This window comes from Martes martes, assembly GCF_963455335.1.
Source record: "Martes martes genome assembly, chromosome: 7".
Lineage (NCBI taxonomy): Eukaryota > Metazoa > Chordata > Mammalia > Carnivora > Mustelidae > Martes > Martes martes.
In genome coordinates this window covers 134,061,528-134,082,483 of record NC_137894.1, presented here as the reverse complement: position 1 = coordinate 134,082,483, position 20,956 = coordinate 134,061,528, and the positions used below count along the sequence as shown (strand labels likewise).

Here is a 20,956-nt window from a genome sequence, read left to right as displayed (position 1 = left end):
GGCAGGGAGCATTCTGCCCCTCCAAGGGAACCACCGAAGTGTTCTCTGCTGCAGAAAAGTCTACTAGTTGCACAAGCTTCCGGCAAGGCTTAACCCCGTGGCTCGATGTCTGGATCACTGAATCATTCTCTTCTCTTTGCCTTCCACGGCATTGACCCCTCCAAAGGCTGACCCTTCCAGTGTTCACAAGATAAGGCCAGCAGCTGGGAGCGGTGGGGTCAGTGCCCCTCAAGTCATGTGGCAGGGAAGGGGCGGGGCAGAGAGCAAACTGAAAGTTGGGGCACTGCCCCCAGCAGCACGGAGACGGGGGAACCCAGTGGCCGAGACCAGCACGGGGCGCCTGCGAGGACCAGCAGTGAGGGAGGAGCTCCTGTCCTGACAGAAGGGGAAGCTGGGTGATTTCTCGGGTCCCTTCCAACTGAGGGATCCTGTGATTATAAGCAGGGGACACACACTATCTGACGCCCAGTGGTTCAGGGGGGCAAGAAGGGTACATCTGGCTTTGGCCCAGTGCCAAGTGCTACGTGCCTCCTCGGGCCAAGGCTTGCCTGCAGCAGCCACTTCAAGGCGACCTGACTGGGAGACGGCCTCACTGGCCTCTGGGAACTGGGTTGGCTCCTCGTACTTCCCACGTTCCCCAGACCACAGTCCTCTTCACTGGGGAGCGGAAATAGGTCACCCCCAAGGTCCTTCAGTCCTTGGATTGCTGTCAATTTCCTCCCGCCCCAGTAGGGTCCTTTCATCCGGGAGCTGGGGGGGCTGCCGCTTTCCGGGCACTGTGGATTAGGTAACCCTGAGTTTGCAGACCCTTGAGCAGCTTCAGGGCCATAGACAGCATTTCATTCACCTGAGTTCAGCTCGCCACGCTGATGACCACAAGTCTGGATAATTCCCACGGCGGCAAGAGCTGGGGTGAGGCCAAAGATGGGCCTCTGCGTTGGCTTTTGGGTTTGTTTTCATGTTTACCTTTGAAATGAGAGCTACAGGCCGTGATCGTATAGTGGTCAGTACTCTGCATTGTGTGAAATGAGAGCTACAGTGTGGGCGGACCTCAACTTTGCCCCAGACTGTGGGCTCCTGGCCTCTCTCCTTCCGCACAGAGCAGTCCCTGAACACACTGCCTTCGGTCACAACCCAAGCCCTTTCCTTCGTCCCCCTGCTCACTGAGGCCCCAACAGGAATCAGGGACACCCCTCACAGGAGGGGTTCTAACGCCAGCGGGGGCCCCTGCTGGCAGACCTCAGCTCAGGCCACATCTCCTAGAACAGCAGGAGAGAAATTCCCCAGTCAGCCAGGGCGGGAATGGTTGCTAGATTCACACTACATTCATTTCCCTTATAACTGCAGGGGAGGGCGGCGCTGTGCACATTTAAATAGGACTAAGAACCACCTGTAACGCCATTATTTTGTTGAACCGGTTTTATTTAAATTTTACAGAAACCTGATTGAAGTATGTCATTGTAAGTCCAGTAACAATTCTACAAAAATGCACATACGATGCCAGAGTTCCTTAAAAGCAACTAATACCATATTCTTGTCTTGCATAAAACATGCATTTATGTCAACTGCCACACGTTGGCCAAAATCCGTCTCCACAAGAAGAGACAGTCCGTCGCGGTCAGTAAGAAAACTAGTTGTGAACGTAGGTTTAAAAAAAGAGGTTTTCTGGTTAATGTAAAAGAAGGGTCAGTACCTTTCTGTTGGAGCCCTTCAGCCCCGGGAGGAGTGTACTTTGTGCCGGCCGGGAACACGCGGCCTCCGTGGTGGTTCTGTGGGGCCAGGAACCTTGTGGCCAACGGAGCCCACGCCAGGGAGGCGGAGACCCTGCGGGCCACTGCAGCGTCCAGGCTCGAGCCTGCATGGGACAGGTCCTCAGACTCAGATGAGGGTCCCCAGCTGTCCGCCATCTCAGAGATGCCCCGAGCCTGGCAACCTAGCCTCTCTACAAGACCAGCTCAGGGCACACAACCATGTCCTGTGGCCACAGGCTCCCCGAGCTCCACACACCACTCCTCATGGGGATCTGGAATTAGGAGTCTTGATGCAGAAAACCAGGGGCTGGACCGTTGCTTTGAGGCCCCGATGTTCTCTAGGCCAAGTTCATCTCATCCAGGGACTGGTATTGGCCATGGCTGGACACACAGAGCGAAATTAATGCTCCCTTGTGGCCCCGAAGCCTCTGAGGCTTAGAGTCACATACCTTAAAGTGTGCCATTTCTTGTCAGCAGAGACCATGTCGCTCCTGAGGGAGAGCAACCGAGGCTCTGTGTTTATCAAAGGCGTTTTCCACATGGACTCAGGGCCGTAAAGCGCTTTCATACCAACCGAAAGGACTTCCCCTCAAATATGGGGTTTTAGACAACCGTCCAGAAGGTTCTTCAAAAGCAGATCTCATGGTCATTAGCGAACCAGCTGTGGACGTTAACTTTTATTTACATAAAGCTCATCATTCGTGCAGCCTAGGGCCTAGTTGGGAATCTCTCACACACCGTCTGCCTCTTCCGCCAACAGGACACTCACTGCCCTGCTCGCTACAAGGAAGCTAAACCAGTATCTTTTTTCTTCAACACAGATTTTAGGGGAAAAATAATAATTTACTGGGGTTCTAAGAACATTTCCATAACAGAACAATATCAAAATAGGTCCGTTTTTACTAAACGCTTATGAATATCCCTGATAATATAAAGAAATCCAGAGGACTCTGTAAACCACCAAGATTTCACAGGGTAGTACCCGGTCTGTTTTCTAGGCAGCAGAAAAGGGACTAGTACACTGGCGAATTTTCTCCAGGAAGCCCTGTGAGCACTACAGTACGGAAATGCTAATATTCTAGTGCCAAGAGAACTGTGAACGAAATTTTCACTTGAAATTTATTAGTAAAAATCGTAACAAAGGTTAGCTTCCTCGATCCTGACCTCAGCCAACCTCCCTGCCTGCGACAACATCCAGCCCAGAAAACCACTGGCCCTCGGCCCCACTGAAGGCTGGGCCCGGGAGAAGCAAGTTTCGAGACGCCTCTTTGCGGTGAGCACACTGGAGAAAGCAGGGATGTGGGAGAAGAGACCAGGCCTGAGGAAGCGCTGACCCAAGGCACCACGATCAGAGGGGTGAGGGACCTAGCGGGGCTCTGGCGGACAGGAAGAAGGCTCCTGCCGTGCCCCGCAGAGCAGGTCCCTGGAGACAACAGCTCTGCGGCAGGGGAGAGACGTTCGGGAGTTACAGAAAATATCATTAGCAAATAAACCAGTTTACTTTCTCAAAACCAAATCAAACTCCTTAAAACTCAGAAGCAAATAACCTGGGGGTTACTCGGCGGTCGGGCGGCGGGCCTGCGGTCTGCGTGCCGAGCTGCGCTGGGCGGAGGCGGAGGGGGCCGGCCGGGCCATCGGCACCCACGCTGTGGCTACTGTGGTTAGGGAGGGGAGGGAGCGCGAGGCCGGGACAGGACCAGGTGTGAGATACGCCTCTTTTATTCCGGGCGTGGTAAGCGGCCTCCGCGGAGGCCTCCGCTCTAGCTACAGTAATACTGCATGCCGTCCACTCGTCTCCTCTTCTTGGACTGGAATTCTTCGAAGAACTGCTGGATGTCCTCCCTCTTGACCACCTGTTGATGAAAAACACGGCTTAGGAAGGGGCTGTGCATTCCGGAAGGGCAGTAAGCGGTCACGATATTCACAGGCGAAAGATCCTGCTGCTAAGAACGCTTTTAATGTGGAATTGATTCCACGGGCTCCGTCTCAGAGGCGTGGGCCTGGTCACGGTCACACAGCTAAGAAGAGCAGGGGTTCGTCACACGGAACGAGAGAGAAGCTGCACCTATCTCACAGCGCCGCTCGAGGAGCAGATCAGGTTTGATGCCTGTGAAACACAGCCCAGCAGAGAGTAAGTTCTTTTTTTTTTTTTTTTTAAAGATTTTATTTATTTATTTGACAGAGAGATCACAAGTATGCAGAGAAGCAGTCAGAGAAAGAGGGGGAAGCAGGCTCCCTGCTGAGCAGAGAGCCCGACGTGGGGCTCGATCCCAAGACCGTGAGATCACAACCTGAGCCGAAAGCAGAGGCTTTAACCCACTGAGCCACCCAGGCGCCCCAAGTTCTTAATAAACCGTAGCTGCCAGCGCCTGGGTGGCTCAGTTGTTAATCGTCTGCCTTTGGCTCAGGTCATGATCCCAGAGTCCTGGGATAGAGCCCCCGCATTGGGTTCCCTGCTCAGTGGGGAGCCTGCTTCCCTCTGTCCCTCCCCCTGCTCGTGCTCCCTCTCTCTCTAATAAATAAAATCTTAAAAAAAAAACAAGACCACCGCCCTTCTCTCATGACCACACTGGTTTCTTGGGAATGTCCTTCGAGCTCCGTGTGAGTGCCCAAGGAAAACAAAGTCTGTTTTGCTTTGAGATTTGTGTTTTCTTCTTTACTGGAAAAAACTCAGACCTCTTCGTGAGTCCAAAGTCAGAAATGTTTGCTATATGAAAAGAATAACTGACCAAAAATAAAGAAGCGCTACTCTTAGGAAATGGGCTATCCATTTCATTCAATGAGAAACTTACCTTCCATTTCACTGGAAAAAGGATTATTAGAGCATCATACAAAGGTGTTTATGATATTAGCAAAATAAAATTTAGAAATAAGAAAATAAGGCAAAGGGACAATATGGATGAAAAGGAAAGTGGGACAACCTAGAAGGAGTCCTTGCTCACCCCAAGAATGTCTAGCCAGCTGCTCTGACCTCCAGCTGCTCTGACCTAACTGCCACCCGAAGTCCATCAAAACAGACAGGTTTGGGAATTTAGTTTAGTTTAGTTTTTTTTTTTTAAAGATTTTATTTATTTACTTGACAGAGAGAGAGATCACAAGTAGGCGGAGTGACAGGCAGAGGCAGAGCCGGTGAAGTGGGCCTCCTGCTGAGCAGAGAGCCTGATTTTTGGGGGGTGGGGGGGCATGGCTCGATCCCAGGATCCTGGGATCATGACCTGAGCCGAAAGCAGAGGCTTAACCCACTGAGCCACCCAGGCGCCCCGGGAATTAAGTTTTTAATTACAAAGGTAACATATTCTTATTGTTATGAAAGCATGAAGGCGGGGCAGGAAGAGGGAGGGAAGGAGCAAAAGCAAGCCAGGGCATGCAGGTGAGCAAGAGGGAGAGAGGGGAAAAGGTAAGAAAATGGATAAATATCTGCATATAAAGTGGAACTCTCCCCTTACTCCCCAAGGTAGGTGCTGCAAACATCCACAGACAGCTATGCCAACTCGATGCCTTCCTTGGGGTAAGATAAGATACTTATTAATCCTCTAAGTGGAAGAACAACACAGACCAGTAACTGATACGCCAGCTTCACAAGCACCAAGGTTGAGACAGCTGGTCACCCAGCAAAGAATCAGAGCCCATAAGAGATGCAGGCTCTAGGTGGCCGATGCACTCGAGATGCTGAAGCGCAAAGCTCTACTCTATTTGCTAAATGGCTTGGAACTTCACACTTGTAAAATGCTAATATACGGGACACTTGGAAATTCCAGTTTGAAGGAACTGTCCCTACACCGGATCACCAACACTAAATACCAAAAGGCAATAAAAGAAAAGCAATTTTCCTTCAAGGAGGTTGAGAGAGGTGACCTAAAAGCATGAAAATTAGAGTGTGCAATTTTAAGCTTCTAGACCCTCAAATGGTCATAGCCAACATGCAGAGTAGAAATGTTCAAGAATAAATACTGGGGATCAATCATAAATCATTTTATCGATTTGTCTCAGACATTTTGTAGTTTCTAAGGATTCTTTCTTTTATAGTCAAACACAAACATAAAATAAAAGGCAGTCCCTCATCTGAGAACATCTACAACTTATCAGTACAAATACAGCCAAAGCAGAGGAACCTTATTGCAGCTTAAGGTTCTCATTTGTTTTTGTAAAGGTCTAGCTACCAATGTCATAGAACAAACAATTAAAAAAACATAATGTCCTCTTAAGTCATCACATCAGATACAAAAAAATTATCTTAGACTCATAAAAAGCAGATCTAGTGATGACAAAGATCCATATACTGAAGACACGGGAGAAGACCTTGAATAAAATTGCTTGTCCTTTCTTTTACGTGATTTCAAGTGTGTGTAGTAAAATCAATAAAGGGCCTTGTAACCACAAACTGCACAAAAGCAGAAGGTACGAGATAAGGGCGCCTTGGTGGCTCAGTGGGTTAAAGCCTCTGCCTTCGGCTCAGGTCGTGATCCCAGCATCCTGGGATCGAGCCCTGCATTGGGCTCTCTGCTCCGTGGGGAGTCTGCTTCCTCCTCCCTCTCTGCCTGCCTCTCTGCCTACTTGTGATCTCTGTCAAACAAATAAATTAAAAAAATCTTTAAAAAAAAAACCAAAAAACCACATGCTCTGACACATACGAAAGACCTCAAATGTCCATGAATAATGCAGAGGTTAAGACACCTGAAACCAATATAACATTGTGTGTTAACTACACTTCAGTAAAAAAACAGTGCCAAGGTTGAAACAGTTACACCTGTGAACATTCTTAGTTTTTGTTTTTATTTTTTAAGCAGGCTCCATGCCCAGCATGGAGGCCAAGTGGAGCCCAAAGTGGGGGCTGAATTCATGACCCCGACATTAAGACCTGCACCAAGATTGAGTCAGATGCTCAACTGACCGAGCCACGAGGTGCCCCACGAGCATTCTCAGGTGCATCGAGAGAGAAGCGTGAGTCTACATTAACCAGAGGAACAGGAATGACTGCAGTTCAAGTACTGCTGAGAGGCGGGAGGCTGAGAACAAAGAACATTCTCTAAAAAATGAGACGCCTACTAAATAGAAAATTCTTAATTTCTGACTTTACAACTCGTTTTGCAGAAAGGCAGCGCTGGGACCCTGTCCAGATCTGCAGGCAGCTCCAAGCTCTTGCCACATTTATGAGCGAGAGAGAAAGTGGCCTCAAGCAGGCTAGCAAAGACTCCTTCCAAGGGACCAAGTCTCAGCACACTTCCCCGGCAGCCGCCAGACACACCTGACTTGATTTCTGGGTCTGGGCACAGCAGAGCAAACCGTCCATACAGACAAAAGAGAAGCTAAATTTTGTTTCTATCTGCCTGTGGAGGACAGAAAAGTATTTCAGAAGAACATTCTGTCACAAATGTATGAAGAGTAAAGAGCAAGGAAATCCTTGTAAATTCACCTGCAAGACTGTTTTGAAGATCCCACATTTTAGAATCAGTGTCACCCTTAAAAGCATATAGACTCTCTTATGAGCAAGAAAAATGTTTTAGCCCCAATTCTGAAGTTCTTTTATTCTAAACTATAGAATCTGAAATCCAAAAAGAGGGGTGAGGCATTAGTTTTTCCTTGCTTGGTCATTTTTCCTTCCTCCTACAAGGATCTCCGCCTGAAGGTCAGGATGGGCAGAATCAGGATGGCTCATGTCCTGGCCTCCTCTGGCTACACGAACTCTCTCCAGACCCTGTATGGCCGCTCCGACCCTCATTCCTGACAGCCCAGGGCTGGAAGGACTCCTAGCATGGCCAGGCCCTGCTTTCTCCACCTCTCACTGATTTCCCTTAGCTCTGCCTGCATTCACCTCCCAAGTTTCCAGTTCAACATACATGGTCATTTCTTCCTCCGAGAAAATAAACAGTTTATTCAGAACATACAGGGCTATGATTAAAGTTCTTTAACTCAACATACCGTGCCTTCATCAGCAAATCTCTTGAGATAGTCTTTAAGTTCGGTCTTCAAGTCATTGTATTCTAAATCAAAACAACAAAAAGGGTAGTAAACATGAGACAAGTCACGTGCTTTTAGAAACAAAGTACTTCTTTCCCACTAACATTTGAGTATGTCAATAGTTTAAATTTTTCTCTAAGTGAAACGTGCATTGAAACTTGCTCCTATGGGCCGCCTGGGTGGCACAGTTGGTTGAGCTTCTGACTCTTGGTTTTGGCTCAGGTTGTGATCTCAGGGTCATGGGATCGAGCCCCATGTTGGGCTCTGCGCTCAACACAGAGTCCACCTGAGATTCTCTCTCCCTCTGCCCCTCTTGCTCATGCTCTCTAAATAAATAAATAAATAAATAAATAAATAAGAAACTTGTTCCAAATTTCTCCCAAGTTCTTTCATTTTGATATCAAGGACCCTACTTCTTTAAAAAACCAACCAACCAACAACAACAACCAAAAAAACCAAAACCAAAATAAAACCTCAGGCCCAAAAAGATTAAGTTATTTTTTAAATTTTTAAAAGATTACTTATTTATTTTGAGAGAGAGAGAAAATACAAGCAGGGTGAGGGGCAGAGGGAGAAGCAGACTCCCCCGCTGAGCAGGGAGTGGGATGTAGGGCTCGATTCTGGAAATCCAGGATCATGACCTGAGCCAAGGGGAGACTCTTAACCCACTGAGCCGCCCAGGTGCCCCAGCTAAAATTTTTTTTTTTTTTAAGATTTTATTTATTTACTTGACAGAGAGAGACACAGAGAGAGAGAGAGGACACAACCAGGGGGAGTGGAAGAGGGAGAAGCAGGTTTTCCTCCGAGCAGGGAGCCTGATGTGGGGCTCGATCCCAGGACCCTGAGATGATGACCCAAGCTGAAGGCAGATACTTAACGATTGAGCCACCAGACACCCTGTCAGCTAAGAATTTTTTAAAGGGCTTCCTATCTCTCTGGAATCCTAGTAGTTGAAATAATCTTGGGCTTGTCAAACTTTAGGTTTTAAGACTCATTCCCTCACTTAATATATTGTTTCTGTTATGTATGAGGTCCCCCGAGGGCCACAGGAATCTTTCAGATGCAGCCTCCATCCCTGAAAAGCTTTTAGCCTCCCAGAGGCAAAGGAAATTCATCAAACAGTTAAAAACGAAAGACAGACATGGTGACTGCCTCTGAAGGGGTGGTACCCGAGCAGAGACCAGCTGGAATGGGAATGACCAAAATCAGCTGAGCACACTGGGGGACCATCTGTAAAGGTCTGCCAGCAAGGGCTGGGGCATTTCTTCCTCTGGTGGCTTCCTGGAGGACGGGTAATGTTCAATGCAAACTATTTCAGTGGATGGAGAAAGATACTGATTTTCTATTATTCCTTACTCACACATCTACCATGAATCAAAAAAGCAAACGTTAAGGTTTCTCAAGCACCTAACGCTTCTAGCATGTAATTCTGACAGTGGTAACAATAGCTACATACCCAGCAACACTACAATCAGGCAAGTGTAATTGAAGGCTACTTTATAATTCCAATTTCAAACCTTGTTTGTATTAAGTGAAAACAACAATTAAGTGCTCACTAAACGTATTTTAAGAGTGAAGGAAACCTTATGAGCTTTGTGAATTTTTGTTCAAATAGCATTTACCACAAATGAGTTCCACTTGCTGGACTCTGTCCATGCTGTTAAGGGTGTCCATTAAAGGGTCTCTCCTGTCAGCTGCCTGGTCGACTTTGCCCTTGTTTTCATAAGCCAGAACTGTGTCATATTCATCTGTCAGGAACAGGACATCTAGCTCGCCATACATTTTCTTCAAAAAATAAAACCGGTTTCCCATTAGAACTGTATGTTATTCTCAGAAAGTCAACTTCATGAGAATCACTACAAATTTATTTAATGTTTTCAGGTTAACTGCCAGAAAACCTGAGCCTTTAGTACAGAAATGCTTGAATGATATATTCTTCCTGCCCAAATCTCTCAGGAATCTCCCAACTTCCCAGTAGGTGTTGCAGGGTCTTTATTTAAAAACGATGGACTTAATGTAACTTTCAAGGATATTTTTATTTCCAAGCAAATTCTACGATATAAAAAAGAGAACTTCTATTTTCCACTAAAATGAAGATAAGTGAATAAAAAGTACTACATTATTCCTAATTTCTCCCACAAGCAGTCAGACGGCAAGTAGCATTACATAAATTTGCTTACTATAAAATATTTAAGAGTTCTCTACAGTCCCAGCAATAGTTTCATAAATGTATTTTCCAGATGGCCCTGTTTGCGGCATTGGTCTGTAACAAACACGGTAATGGTGACCTTGACGGGGAACTCACCATGCAGTCTTTGCAGGTACATAACTTGCTGCGCCAGTTGACGGGCCAATAGGTGGCGGTGTCCTTCTTTACAAACCGCTTAGCATTAAGCTCTTGAAGTCTGCAGCCAGACTGTGATTCCGCGTTGAGATGCTGATTCTTAAACCCTGTCTGAAATGAAATGAAATTTTGAAGTGTGTTTTTGACACTATCAAAGTTTCCAGAGCTTAGACTATAGAGAGGAATTTCTTTGGGCATGAAACCCAAAGCTACAGAGCTTCCAGAATTAATTTTGCTTATGCTTTATTTTTTTATGGCTCAGACTTCATATGTTACCTGGAGATCAGATTCAGAACTAGAGCTGGCACATGGTTCATTAGTCTGCTCTGCTTTGACTTCCTGGACAGCATCCTTTCCATGTTCTGGAACATCCTCTCTGAGGCTACTATCTTGATGATCTCCATTTTCAGGTTTGATGACTTCCTGATCACCTGTTCCATCAACATTCAGCACCAACCCGTCATCCTCTGCGGATACTTTGGTTACTGTGGGTTCAGTGAAAAGAAACACACACATATCCACAGATTATTATTAAACAGTGAAATCACTTAGCCTGATTAAAAAAAAAAATTTCAGGGGGCGCCTGGGTGGCTCGGTGGGTTAAAGCCGCTACCTTCGGCTCAGGTCATGATCCCAGCGTCCTGGGATCAAGCCCCGCATCGGGCTCTCTGCTCAGTAGGGAGCCTGCTTCCTCCCTTCTCTCTCTGCCTGCCTCTCTGCCTACTTGTGTATCTGTCTGTCAAATAAATAAATAAAATCTTTAAAAAAAAAATTTCAGAATCTGGAAAAAGAGAGTCAACCTTATTCTCTGGAATAAAGAGAAAGGAATCATCAACTCTTTTTTAGGTTATGTCTACCTAATCCAGAGTTCAAGTAATTGAACAGTTCATTTAAAAATGTCAGTCACAGGACGCCTGGGTGGCTCAGTCTGTCTTTGGCTCAGGTCATGATCCCAGGGTCCTGGGACTGAGTCCCACATCGGGGAGCTTCTTACTCAGCGGGAAGCCTGCTTCTCCCTCTTCCTGCCACTCTCTCTGCTTGTGCTCTCTCTCTCTGACAAATAAATAAAATCTTTTTAAAAAATTGTCAATCACAGGGCACCTGACTGGCTCAGCTGGAAGAACATGCAACTCGATCTTATGGTCATGAGTTCAAGCCCCACACTAAGTGTAGAGATTAGTTAAATACATCTTTGGGACACCTGGGTGGTTTATTTGTTAAGCATCTGCCTTTGGCTCAGGTCATGATCCGAAGGTCCTGAATTGAGCCCCGCAGCGGGCTCCCTGCTCGGCAGGAAGCCTGCTTCTCCCTCTCCTCCCCACTCACGCTTTCTCTTGCTATCTCTGTTGAGATCTTGGTCTCTCTCTCTCAAATAAATAAATAAGACTTTTAAAAATAAACAAAAAGTAAACATTAAAATGTCAATCACTACTTAAGCACTTTATATGTAAAGGAAAAAGTAAAACATTGCAGATGGTAAGAAGAGGTGGGATATGTCAAGAAGCGGGTGGGGGGGGCACCTGGGTGGCTCAGTGGGTTAAGACTCTCTCTTCAGCTCAGGTCATGGTCTCAGAGTCCTGGGATCGAGCCCCACATCGGCCTCTCTGCCCAATGGGGAGCCTACTTCCTCCTCTCTCTCTGCCTGCCTCTCTGCCTACTTGTGATCTCTGTCTCTCAATAAAATCTTTAAAAAAAAAAAAAAAGCAGCAGCAAGAGGGGGTGTAGTGGGATGAGGTTTCACTGCAAACGCAGGTGGTAGGGTAGTTCTGAAAAAACAACCAACTTTTCTTTATGAGAGGAATAAAAAAGGATAGATACAGAGGCAGAAATTCTGTCAAAAAGAGGAGTGGCGGGCGCCTGGGTGGCTCAGTGGGTTAAACCGCTGCATTCGGCTCGGGTCGTGATCTCAGAGACCTGGGATCGAGTCCCACATCAGGCTCTCTGCTTGGCGGGGAGCCTGCTTCCCCCTCTCTCTCTACCTGCCTCTCTGCCTACTTGTGGTCTCTGTCTGTCAAATAAATAAATAAACTCTTAAAAAAAAAAAAAAAAAAAAAAGAGGAGTGGCGCCTGGGAGGCTCAGTCGGGCAAGCTTCTGACTCTTGGTTTCAGTTTAGGGCCTGATCTTAGGGTCCTGAGACCTGTGTCGGGCTCTGTGCACAGCGGGGGAGTCTGCTTGGGATTCTCTCCCTCCATCCCCCCTTACTCACGCATTCTCCCTCTCTCAAATAAATAAAAAAATCAATCTTGTTTTAAAAAAGAGAGAGAAGAGGAATGATAAGGGAGCTCATGTCAGATGATGCATTTCAATTTAATGGGACATGAGGCCATCTGCTGACAGGGCAGGAAATGAAGGGAGAGGGGGAGGATCGATGAAGAAAACCCAATGCATGAGAAATAGGTACAGGTCCAGCGGAAAGTGCAAGATATAACTGAAAAGGGTACGAAAGTAGGCACACCAAGTTTAAGAACTTGGAGACAGGGACGCTTGGGTGGCTCAGTCACTTAAGCGTCTGCCTTTGGCTCAGGTCGTGATCATCCCAGGGTCCTGGGATCGAGTCCTGAATCAGGCTCCTTGCTCAGCAGGGAGCCTGCTTCTGCTTCTACCTCTGCCTGCCACTCCCCCCTGCTTGTGCTCTCTTTCTCTGATAAATGAATAAATAAAATCTTTAAAAAAAAAAAAAAGAACTTTGAGACAAATCAAAAGAGTAGGGTGAGATTTTAGGTATGGCTATGCTGTTTGTGGTTCATATGGTAAAATGTTCCCTAAAGGTGAGAAGGATAAGACATTATGAGGTCAGAGCAGCAGACACTATGAGTAACTGCCACTCTAAAAATAAATTAAGTAACACATTTGCATTATCAGTAAAATAAAATACCTAATGCCTCAAGACCATTCATTGTTGATTAGCTGTTTCAGGCCAATTTGTACAGTATATACATAATACAATATAATATAAGCACTGGGTAGCAAATTACACCCCACACCTCCCAACCAGTAGCATGTCTTCCATTTAAGAACAACTTATTTTGGTTCTATTTATTTTTCAAAGTCCCATTCAAAAACTTCCTCTTCCATTTTCCCTGATTCTGGTCTCCTCCAACTTAAAAACAGTTGCTAAAAGACCCTTGACCATAGGAAACAGACTGAGGGTTGCTGGAGGGGAGGGGGGTGGGGGATGGAAACTGGGTGACGGGCATGAAAGAGGGCACGGGATGGAATGAGCACTGGGTGTTATATAAGGCTGATGAATCCCTGACCTCCATCTCTGAAACTAATAATACACTGTAAGTTAATGAATTGAATTTAAATTTAGAAAAAAAAAAAAAAAAAACAGTCGCGAAAAATTCTAGACTGAACACAGAAATGTCACGAGCCCGGGTTTGGGGCACCCCGACACCACAGAGACACATACCCGCCAGCTGCGCAGCGTAAGCCCACAGGAAGGAGCAGCGCTTCATACAAGCCTGGCACACCATCTCCTGGAAGTCGCCGCTCTCGGGGGGAACGGCACCAAGATGCTGTGAATACAGGAAACCGAGGATTTTGCTTGTGGTCTCCAAGCTGCCCCAAATCCTCGTTATGTAATAAACAAATACCGCAACAGAACACCGATCCTATCTTTACAGCTCATTTTTAGAAGAGTAATCATAAGGTAAAAGATAATGCCATTCAAAAAGAAAAGCTCTTTTCTCTTTTTGTGAAGATGAGGGCTTTAAAAGGTCAAAGCTTTCCTTACCCTCCCGTGGAACCAGTCTTCGCAGACCACACACTGGATCATCTCATCCGGAATCTAATGTGGAAAGCAGTTCGCATGTTAATAAGTACAGTGAATTCTGGGACACAGAAGTCAATCTGGCAAACAGTAGAAGCAGATACTAAATGATTTTCTGCCGATTCTGTGAGACTGCTCTCCACTAGCCAACAGTAAGGGGGCAGGGAGAAAGAGCGGGTCACAGGGCCCGAGAAGTTCACTCTCCAGGAACTGGTTTGCAGAAGGGGCACATTGAGGTGAGCACTTTGGAAGCAACCATCAAAAATTCACTTTGGGGGGCGCCTGGGTGGCTCAGTGGGTTAAGCCTCTGCCTTTGGCTCAGGCCATGATCCCAGGGTCCTGGGATCGAGCCCTGAGTCAGGCTCTCTGCTCGGCAGGGAGCCTGCTTTCCTTCCTCTCTCTGCCTGCCTCTCTGCCTACTTATGATCTCTGTTTGTCAAATAAATAAATAAAATCTTAAAAAAAAAATCACTTTGGTTACTTGGCATCTGACTCTCACAAAACTCTCTAAGGAACAGCTTTTCATTTTATCCATAAACGAAGGCCCAGGGAGGTAAGACGACTTGACCAATGCAGAATGTGGCAACCCCACATTCTTCAACCCCTTCATTTTACTTAAACTGGAAAGTAAAGATCATAAACAGTCTTTTGATAATATAGACAGCAATAATTTCACTAACTTGAATTAGTTAAATAATTGATTAGATTCTGGCCCGAGGAAAATAATATACCAAAGGGCACAGACTCTTTTTGGAGTGGTTTTCCTTTCATTCCCAGGCTTTCATGTCTACTGATTAATACCCCAGTGTTGTTCTGTCTTTTCCCTATTATAACTTCTTAAAGGGGGAAAAAGCACATGTATCTTTATATATGCCCATATGTAGACCTACACACACACACACACACACACAGAATATATATATATATATATATTTATTTTATATATATATATTTATTTTATATATATATATATATATACACACACACACACACATATATATATAGCAGGTTTTTTTTTTTAAAGATTTATTCATTTGGCAGTGAGAGAGAGAGAGATCACAAGTAGGCAGAGAGGCAGGCAGAGAGAGAGAGGGGGGGAAACAGGCTCCCCGCCAAGCAGAGAGCCCGATGAGGGGCTCGATCTCAGGACCCTGAGATCATGACCTGAGCCGAAGGCAGAGGCTTTAACCCGCTGAGCCACCCAGGTGCCCCTATATATATAGCAGTTTTATTCTTTCTTCTGCCTTGTTCAATTTATTCAGCATCTTATTCAGTGTCATAACACTTTACCCATAACTTAAAATATCCAGATTTAAGGGTTTTTTCTTAAGATTTTATTTATTTATTTGACAGAGACACAGCGAGAGTGGGAAGAAGCAGGCGGAGTGGGAAAGGGAGAAGCAGGCTTCCTGCTGAGAGGGAGCCCAATGTGGGGCTCGATCCCAGGATCGTGGGACCATGACCTGAGCTGAAGGCAGCCACCCAACAACTGAGCCACCCAGGCGCCCCAGTTTTAAGGTTTTATTTTTGTTAACTCAAAGATATCTTCAACTTGTTCCTCTACATAATTTGGTTCAATAATTACAGTTCCAAGACAACTAGAAAGCAAGAGGGCAAAAGGCAAATTTTTCTAAACATAAAAGCACTTCTTCAAATCAGTAAATACACAAACAAAAGCCAGTCAAAATATGGGCCAAGACTATGAACAGACAATTCGGATAGGTTATTATAAATATTTAATAAACTCATGTAGGACGCATAATCTCACTCATGATCAGGGAAAGGAAATCTTTAAAAGATACTGCTCTTCACCTATCAACATGGCAAAATGTAAAAAGACTGCGAATATGTAGGTCTAACAAGAGTATAGGGAGAAACACACTACCATCTACTATTTGCGACTGAACTCTTTTTGCAGGAAACATAAGTATCCTATGTCTCTTACTGGTTCTCCCTCTAGGTATCCATTAATGCTCGTAGGAATACACTCAGTCACATTACTGTATAAGGATGTTCACCGCAGCTTTCTTTACAATGCCGAGAAATGAGACAGCAGCAGTCTGCGACAGGACACCCAGGTCACTAACTTACAGCAGGTCACGTTATGAAGTGACCTGGGAGCAAGGTGGATTTGTGCGGTGTCACATGGAAAGAGGTCTGTGATATACTGGTAAGTAAGAAAAGCTGCACGAGTGAATGTACTGAATTTTCACTTTTGTTAAAAGGAAACTACACATTGAAACACACATCCACTTACATGGGCAGAGAAAGAGGTCTAAAAACATATCCCCCCAAAAGTGTTAACACTGGTTATATCTAGGAAGTAAAAAGATGGGAGTGAGGAAGAAGAAAAACTCTTTTTAAATTCTGTGTATACTTTTTTAAAAATTTCAAACGTTTTGGGTGCCTGGGTGGCTCAATGGGTTAAGCCTCTGCCTTCAGCTCAAGTCGTGATCTCAGGGTCCTGGGATCGGGCCCCGCATAGGGCTCTCTGCTCAGCAGGGAGCCTGCTTCCCCCTCTCTCTCTGCCTGCTGCTCTGTCTACTTGTGATCTCTCTGTCAAATAAATAAATAAAATCTTTAAAAAATAAAATTAATTTTAAAAAATATAAAAACTTTGTATATATTGAAATCTTTAAGAGGATTCAGTCTGTATACCCCATTTCTTTTCTTTCAGGGAAGCAAGAAGTTGAAGATCATTTTTTGGACAATGTTTGGGGGAGCGGAGCAGGCAGGCAACGAGAGAGAGGAAGGAAGAAAGTGCTGGCCTTGACAAAGTCCTGTCCAATATTTCACTCTCATGGTGTAGAGTGAAAATAGTCGAGATCTGTACCAGTTACAGCTCCAGCCCAGACTCCTAGGAAAGGATAAACCTAGAATCCTCTCATAATCCCCAAATCCCCTCTTAACAGCTACAGAGATCCAGACTGGACAACAGACTGAGGAGTGAAGGCTAGAGGTATTAACCTCCAACTAACCTCTAATTCTCTTACCTCATCATCAGGATCAGGATAAGGTCTCTTACAAATGCAGTACAATCCAAAAAAGTTGTCATTGTATTTATTGCCAGGATTTATCTTTGCTTTGTCCTGAAAGAGATTAATTTCAATATAAAATATGGTCTAATTTTGACTATAATTTCAGGTATCATGAAAGTATAAATTATCAAACACCATACAAATATCATATATATGACATATAATACATTTTATTTATAATATATCATCAGTGTAATATAGTAAGACATGATAAATAACATGAATATAATATCATAAATATCATAAATTTCCTATTGCATGAAGTCCATGCATTGAATCAATTTCTAGATTAAATAACTTCCTCCCCAAAAGTTGGTCTTTAACTTTCAAAGTACCAAGAAAAAGAATTCACTCCTATTAAAAGGGTACTTTTTCCAAGATACAGAAAATAAATAAAATTAATTTTTTGTAGCCTCTTTGCTGTAATTGGGGGAAACCAAATACGTCCATAACAAAATGCTGGTAAAAGTTAATAATAAATATTAATGATCGACCCATGTAAATGAACATTGGCCTAGAATTTCAAAGTATTTCTTAATGCCCAGTTGTGATTGCCAAAGCTCCCAGGTTACTAGAAGGTAAAAAAGCAGGCAAGGAAATTGTCTAAAAATAACCTTGAAAGGAGGGAAATAGTAATTATAGTGGAATGGTAATTATGACTGGACAGTGTAAAATCCCTTACTTTCTACTTAGCTTTTGTTACTTCAGTAAACATTACCTTATAAGTAATTAGCAAAAAAGCAATGAAAAACTCCTGTGTGGATGTAGCTCACATTCATTACGAGCAAGTTTTTTATTGTTTTTAAAGTCAGACCCTTTGCTTTAAAAGCCTTAAATCATGAGCACAACCAACATAATCAAACTTGAGTTACTTAAAGAACATTCCCACCAAAATATTTCATATTAATTACAATCTGTAATATAGGCTCTAAACAGGTTAGTTTTCCAACAAAATAAAAAATGGAATACAGTCTAATACTGATTTGCCTATTTGCAAAGAATAAGCATAAGAACTTCCTTTTTGGGGGTGTCTGGGTGGCTCAGTGGGTTAAAGCCTCTGCCTTCGGCTCGGGTCATGATCCCGGGGTCCTGGCATCACCTCCCACATCGGGCTCTCTGCTCGGCGGGGAGCCTGCTTCCTCCTCTCTCTCTCTCTGCCTGCCTCTCTGCCTACTTGTGATCTCTATCTGTCAAATAAATAAATAAAATCTTTAAAAAAAAGAAAAGAACTTCCTTTTTGGAAAGTGCATAGTTTTAATCCACTCTCGCAAATATCAGTCTCAGCTATTTTCAATGCATTTTTAGTTACAGTGCTTACTTACAGGAAATAATTTGCATTCCAAATTTTTAAACTTGCTGTTCCCACAATCACAACGAAAGTTTCTGGAAAAAATGAGGAAAAACCGCTTTTAATTTTTCTTTTAAATCTAATGAGATACTCTTTAAATTAATACCACAGCCCAAAAAGTGATCCTGGTTGTTTGTTGTTCATGTATCCAATTTGAAATTTCTCCAAGCATATAACAATAAAATAAACATGCACAGAGACAAATATTTATATCACACATACACAAGCAGACAAGTAAAACAATGGCAGAAGGAGGAGGACAGTTTGAGTTTATACAGTAATTATATTTTAAAAGGCCCTCTGGAAAAACTGTTCTCTCCAATTAAACAATTGTATTAAATTTGACCAGTGCACAACTACTTTAAATGGAAAAACAAGAAAAACAGTCCAGGTGGGAAAGAATTCAAACATTTAAAAAGCATTCAGCGCCAATCTCTAACTGTCTTTACCTTTTTGTGTATAGCTCAAATAGTTTATGACTTCCATGACATTCGTAACTGCAAGCTAGGCAAATTCCTGCTGGTTCTTCTCCCTCTGGGGTGCACGTACTACAGGCATATAGTGCTTGTCTCTTTACTGAGCCCTAAAAGACAGCCCCAAAATGGAAAGAGAGAATAATTACACAAGAAAGTACCAAAACACCGTTGCATATTTCAAATCATTATATATGTCCTATATTGGTGCTCATTTTCATACAAATTTTTCTTAGAATGATAGTTTTAAATTCCCAGCCAGTTAAAAATAAGAAAAAGCTGGTCTGCATAACATTTTAACACATGAAAATATAGGAGAATATGTACAGGTTTATGTAAGCAGTATCACACTTACAATTTTGGAAAACACTTGTGACTCTGCCAAAGAGAAGATCAACGCATTAAAAGAATCCTTTTGACTTTAGGAGGTGCATGCTGAAATATTTAGAGTGTCATTGTGTCTGCAACTTATTTTCAAATGATTCAGGGGAAAAAGTGTATTATATAGAAAAGAGAGATAAAACATATGTGGCAAAAAATGAATACATGTAAGAGATACACAGGTGTTCATAATATTATTCTTTCAACATACCTGTAGATTTAAATTTTTTCAAAATTAAAAGTTGGGAGGAAAAACAGGCAATACTTTTAGAAATCTTGGCAGTGGTTACCCTCCTCTAGAAAGGAGGGAGACAGAAGCTTCTAGGATGCCCTTAATGTTCTATTTCTTGATCTGGGGGGCCAGCGGTTAGTAGGTACATACACATGTTCACTTTTTCCCCCAACCCATAGACACGACTCGTGTGATTTTCCACATATTTTACTACAGTAAAAAGAAAATCTTTAGGAAGTCTGTTTTATAAAGCTAACTACATTTCTAGAAAGGCTTACACACACTTTTTTTTTTTTTTTAAAGAGAAAAAGTTGTTTTAGTGGTGACCAAAGGTTTTAAAATAGCAGCCAACATCTGGGACTATCTGTAGATACCAGGTTAATTCAACAATCTAACCACTGCGCAGGGTAAACTCAACCGGTCAACGATGACAAGTGGTATTATGAGCTCAGTCCGCACCACATAATGGCCCCAAGACTCTCGCCTCATCCCCCAATGTTCCACGCATCCCCCAGAGTCTGGGTAACCTCCTTCTTCCTACCAATTCTTATCCCGAGTAGATTCCTTCTACCCACCTTTGCTCCATTTTTGTACCTAGAAATACAGGACCAAACACTACAACGCACTCCCTCAAATCCTGATTCATAACGTCTTCCAAATGCCAAATTTACCCTTCAAGCAAATCCTCTCCTTTCCTCCCCTCCTTCGCCAGTGCCACCTGCTGTCGTGGTTCCGGTCTGTTTCCATGGGGGGCGGGGGGCGGGATGCAAATAGACACTGTACTTGCTTGTCTCGCCAAAAAAACTACGAGCTAGCGCTTGTCAGGCTAAATTGTAGAGGATTAGCTGTCAAGGAACCCAGCCCAGGGGGAGCTTTTTCAAATCCAGAGCTCTCTCCTTTAACTCTGCTTTGACTCTCCCATTAGCTTCCTAAGAAACACTCTTAGGACGCGAAAAGTAAGGACAAAGATGTCGGGATCTGAGAGGTCACGGAGACGGTTTCTGAAAAGCAGCCGAGGCACCGAAGAGAGACGGGAGAGGAAGGAAAGAGCAGGGGCCCCCACGGCCAGAGCCTGCAGAATCCTGAGGGACCGGACGAAGGAAGACCGAGGGAGGAGGGGTGGGGGCTGCTGGCTACAGGCTAAGAAGGAGGACCCAGGAGGCTGAGGTTTAAGGGCAGCTGGGCCTGGGACGGGGAAGCCTACGACGAACGGCGGGAATAGGGCAAGGCGGGTCGGGAACAGGAGGTTCGGCGGGAGCCCGGGGGAGGAGAGGCCCGGGCCGCGCGCCCACCTGCGAGTAGGAGCACTTCTCGGAGTCGCTGCCGCCCAGTACGGCGCACGCCTCGTTCTCCAGCTCCTCGTCCTCCTCTAGAACGTCGACCAACGATACCACGGGCTCCAGCTCCGACTGCCGCCCGGCGGACCCCTCCGCCCCAGCCATCCTCAACTGTCAGCGGGACCGCCGCTCTGCCCGGCGGAGGCGGGAAAAGCGGCTGCGAGAGGCGTGGCCGGAGGAGGCGGAGCTCAGTGCTAAGAGCCAATCCCAAAGAAGGGAAGAGAAGGAAGGAGGAGGAGCGACTCCCGACGAACGGAAGTCACTCCTCTCCCTTGGCCCGCCTGCGCCCGCCTGCGCCCGCCGCGTGCTGACTTCCGCTTC

General features: G+C 44.8%; 1 protein-coding gene across 1 annotated transcript; it reads right to left on the bottom strand.

Moving 5' to 3' along the window:
- Positions 1-1,408: 1,408 nt before the first annotated feature.
- On the bottom strand, positions 1,409-20,805 carry UBR7 (ubiquitin protein ligase E3 component n-recognin 7). The gene is made up of 11 exons (XM_080807645.1): positions 20,591-20,805; positions 18,662-18,795; positions 18,187-18,247; positions 16,820-16,915; positions 13,791-13,844; positions 13,467-13,572; positions 10,330-10,538; positions 10,015-10,164; positions 9,332-9,494; positions 7,671-7,732; positions 1,409-3,604 (listed from the first exon to the last, which is right to left on the bottom strand). The coding sequence occupies exons 1-11, from the start codon at positions 20,738-20,740 to the stop codon at positions 3,512-3,514; spliced, it is 1,278 nt and encodes a 425-aa protein (XP_080663771.1). The 5' UTR covers positions 20,741-20,805; the 3' UTR covers positions 1,409-3,511.
- Positions 20,806-20,956: the final 151 nt, after the last annotated feature.

Excerpts from the sequence above, each read along its gene's own strand:
- UBR7 (XM_080807645.1), bottom strand. The coding sequence starts at position 20,740 with ATGGCTGGGGCGGAGGGGTCCGCCGGGCGGCAGTCGGAGCTGGAGCCC. Across the intron at positions 13,573-13,790 it reads AAGACTGGTTCCACGGGAGG|CATCTTGGTGCCGTTCCCCC; the intron begins GTAAGGAAAGCT and ends CTGTATTCACAG. Across the intron at positions 3,605-7,670 it reads GATTTGCTGATGAAGGCACG|GTGGTCAAGAGGGAGGACAT; the intron begins GTATGTTGAGTT and ends TTTCATCAACAG.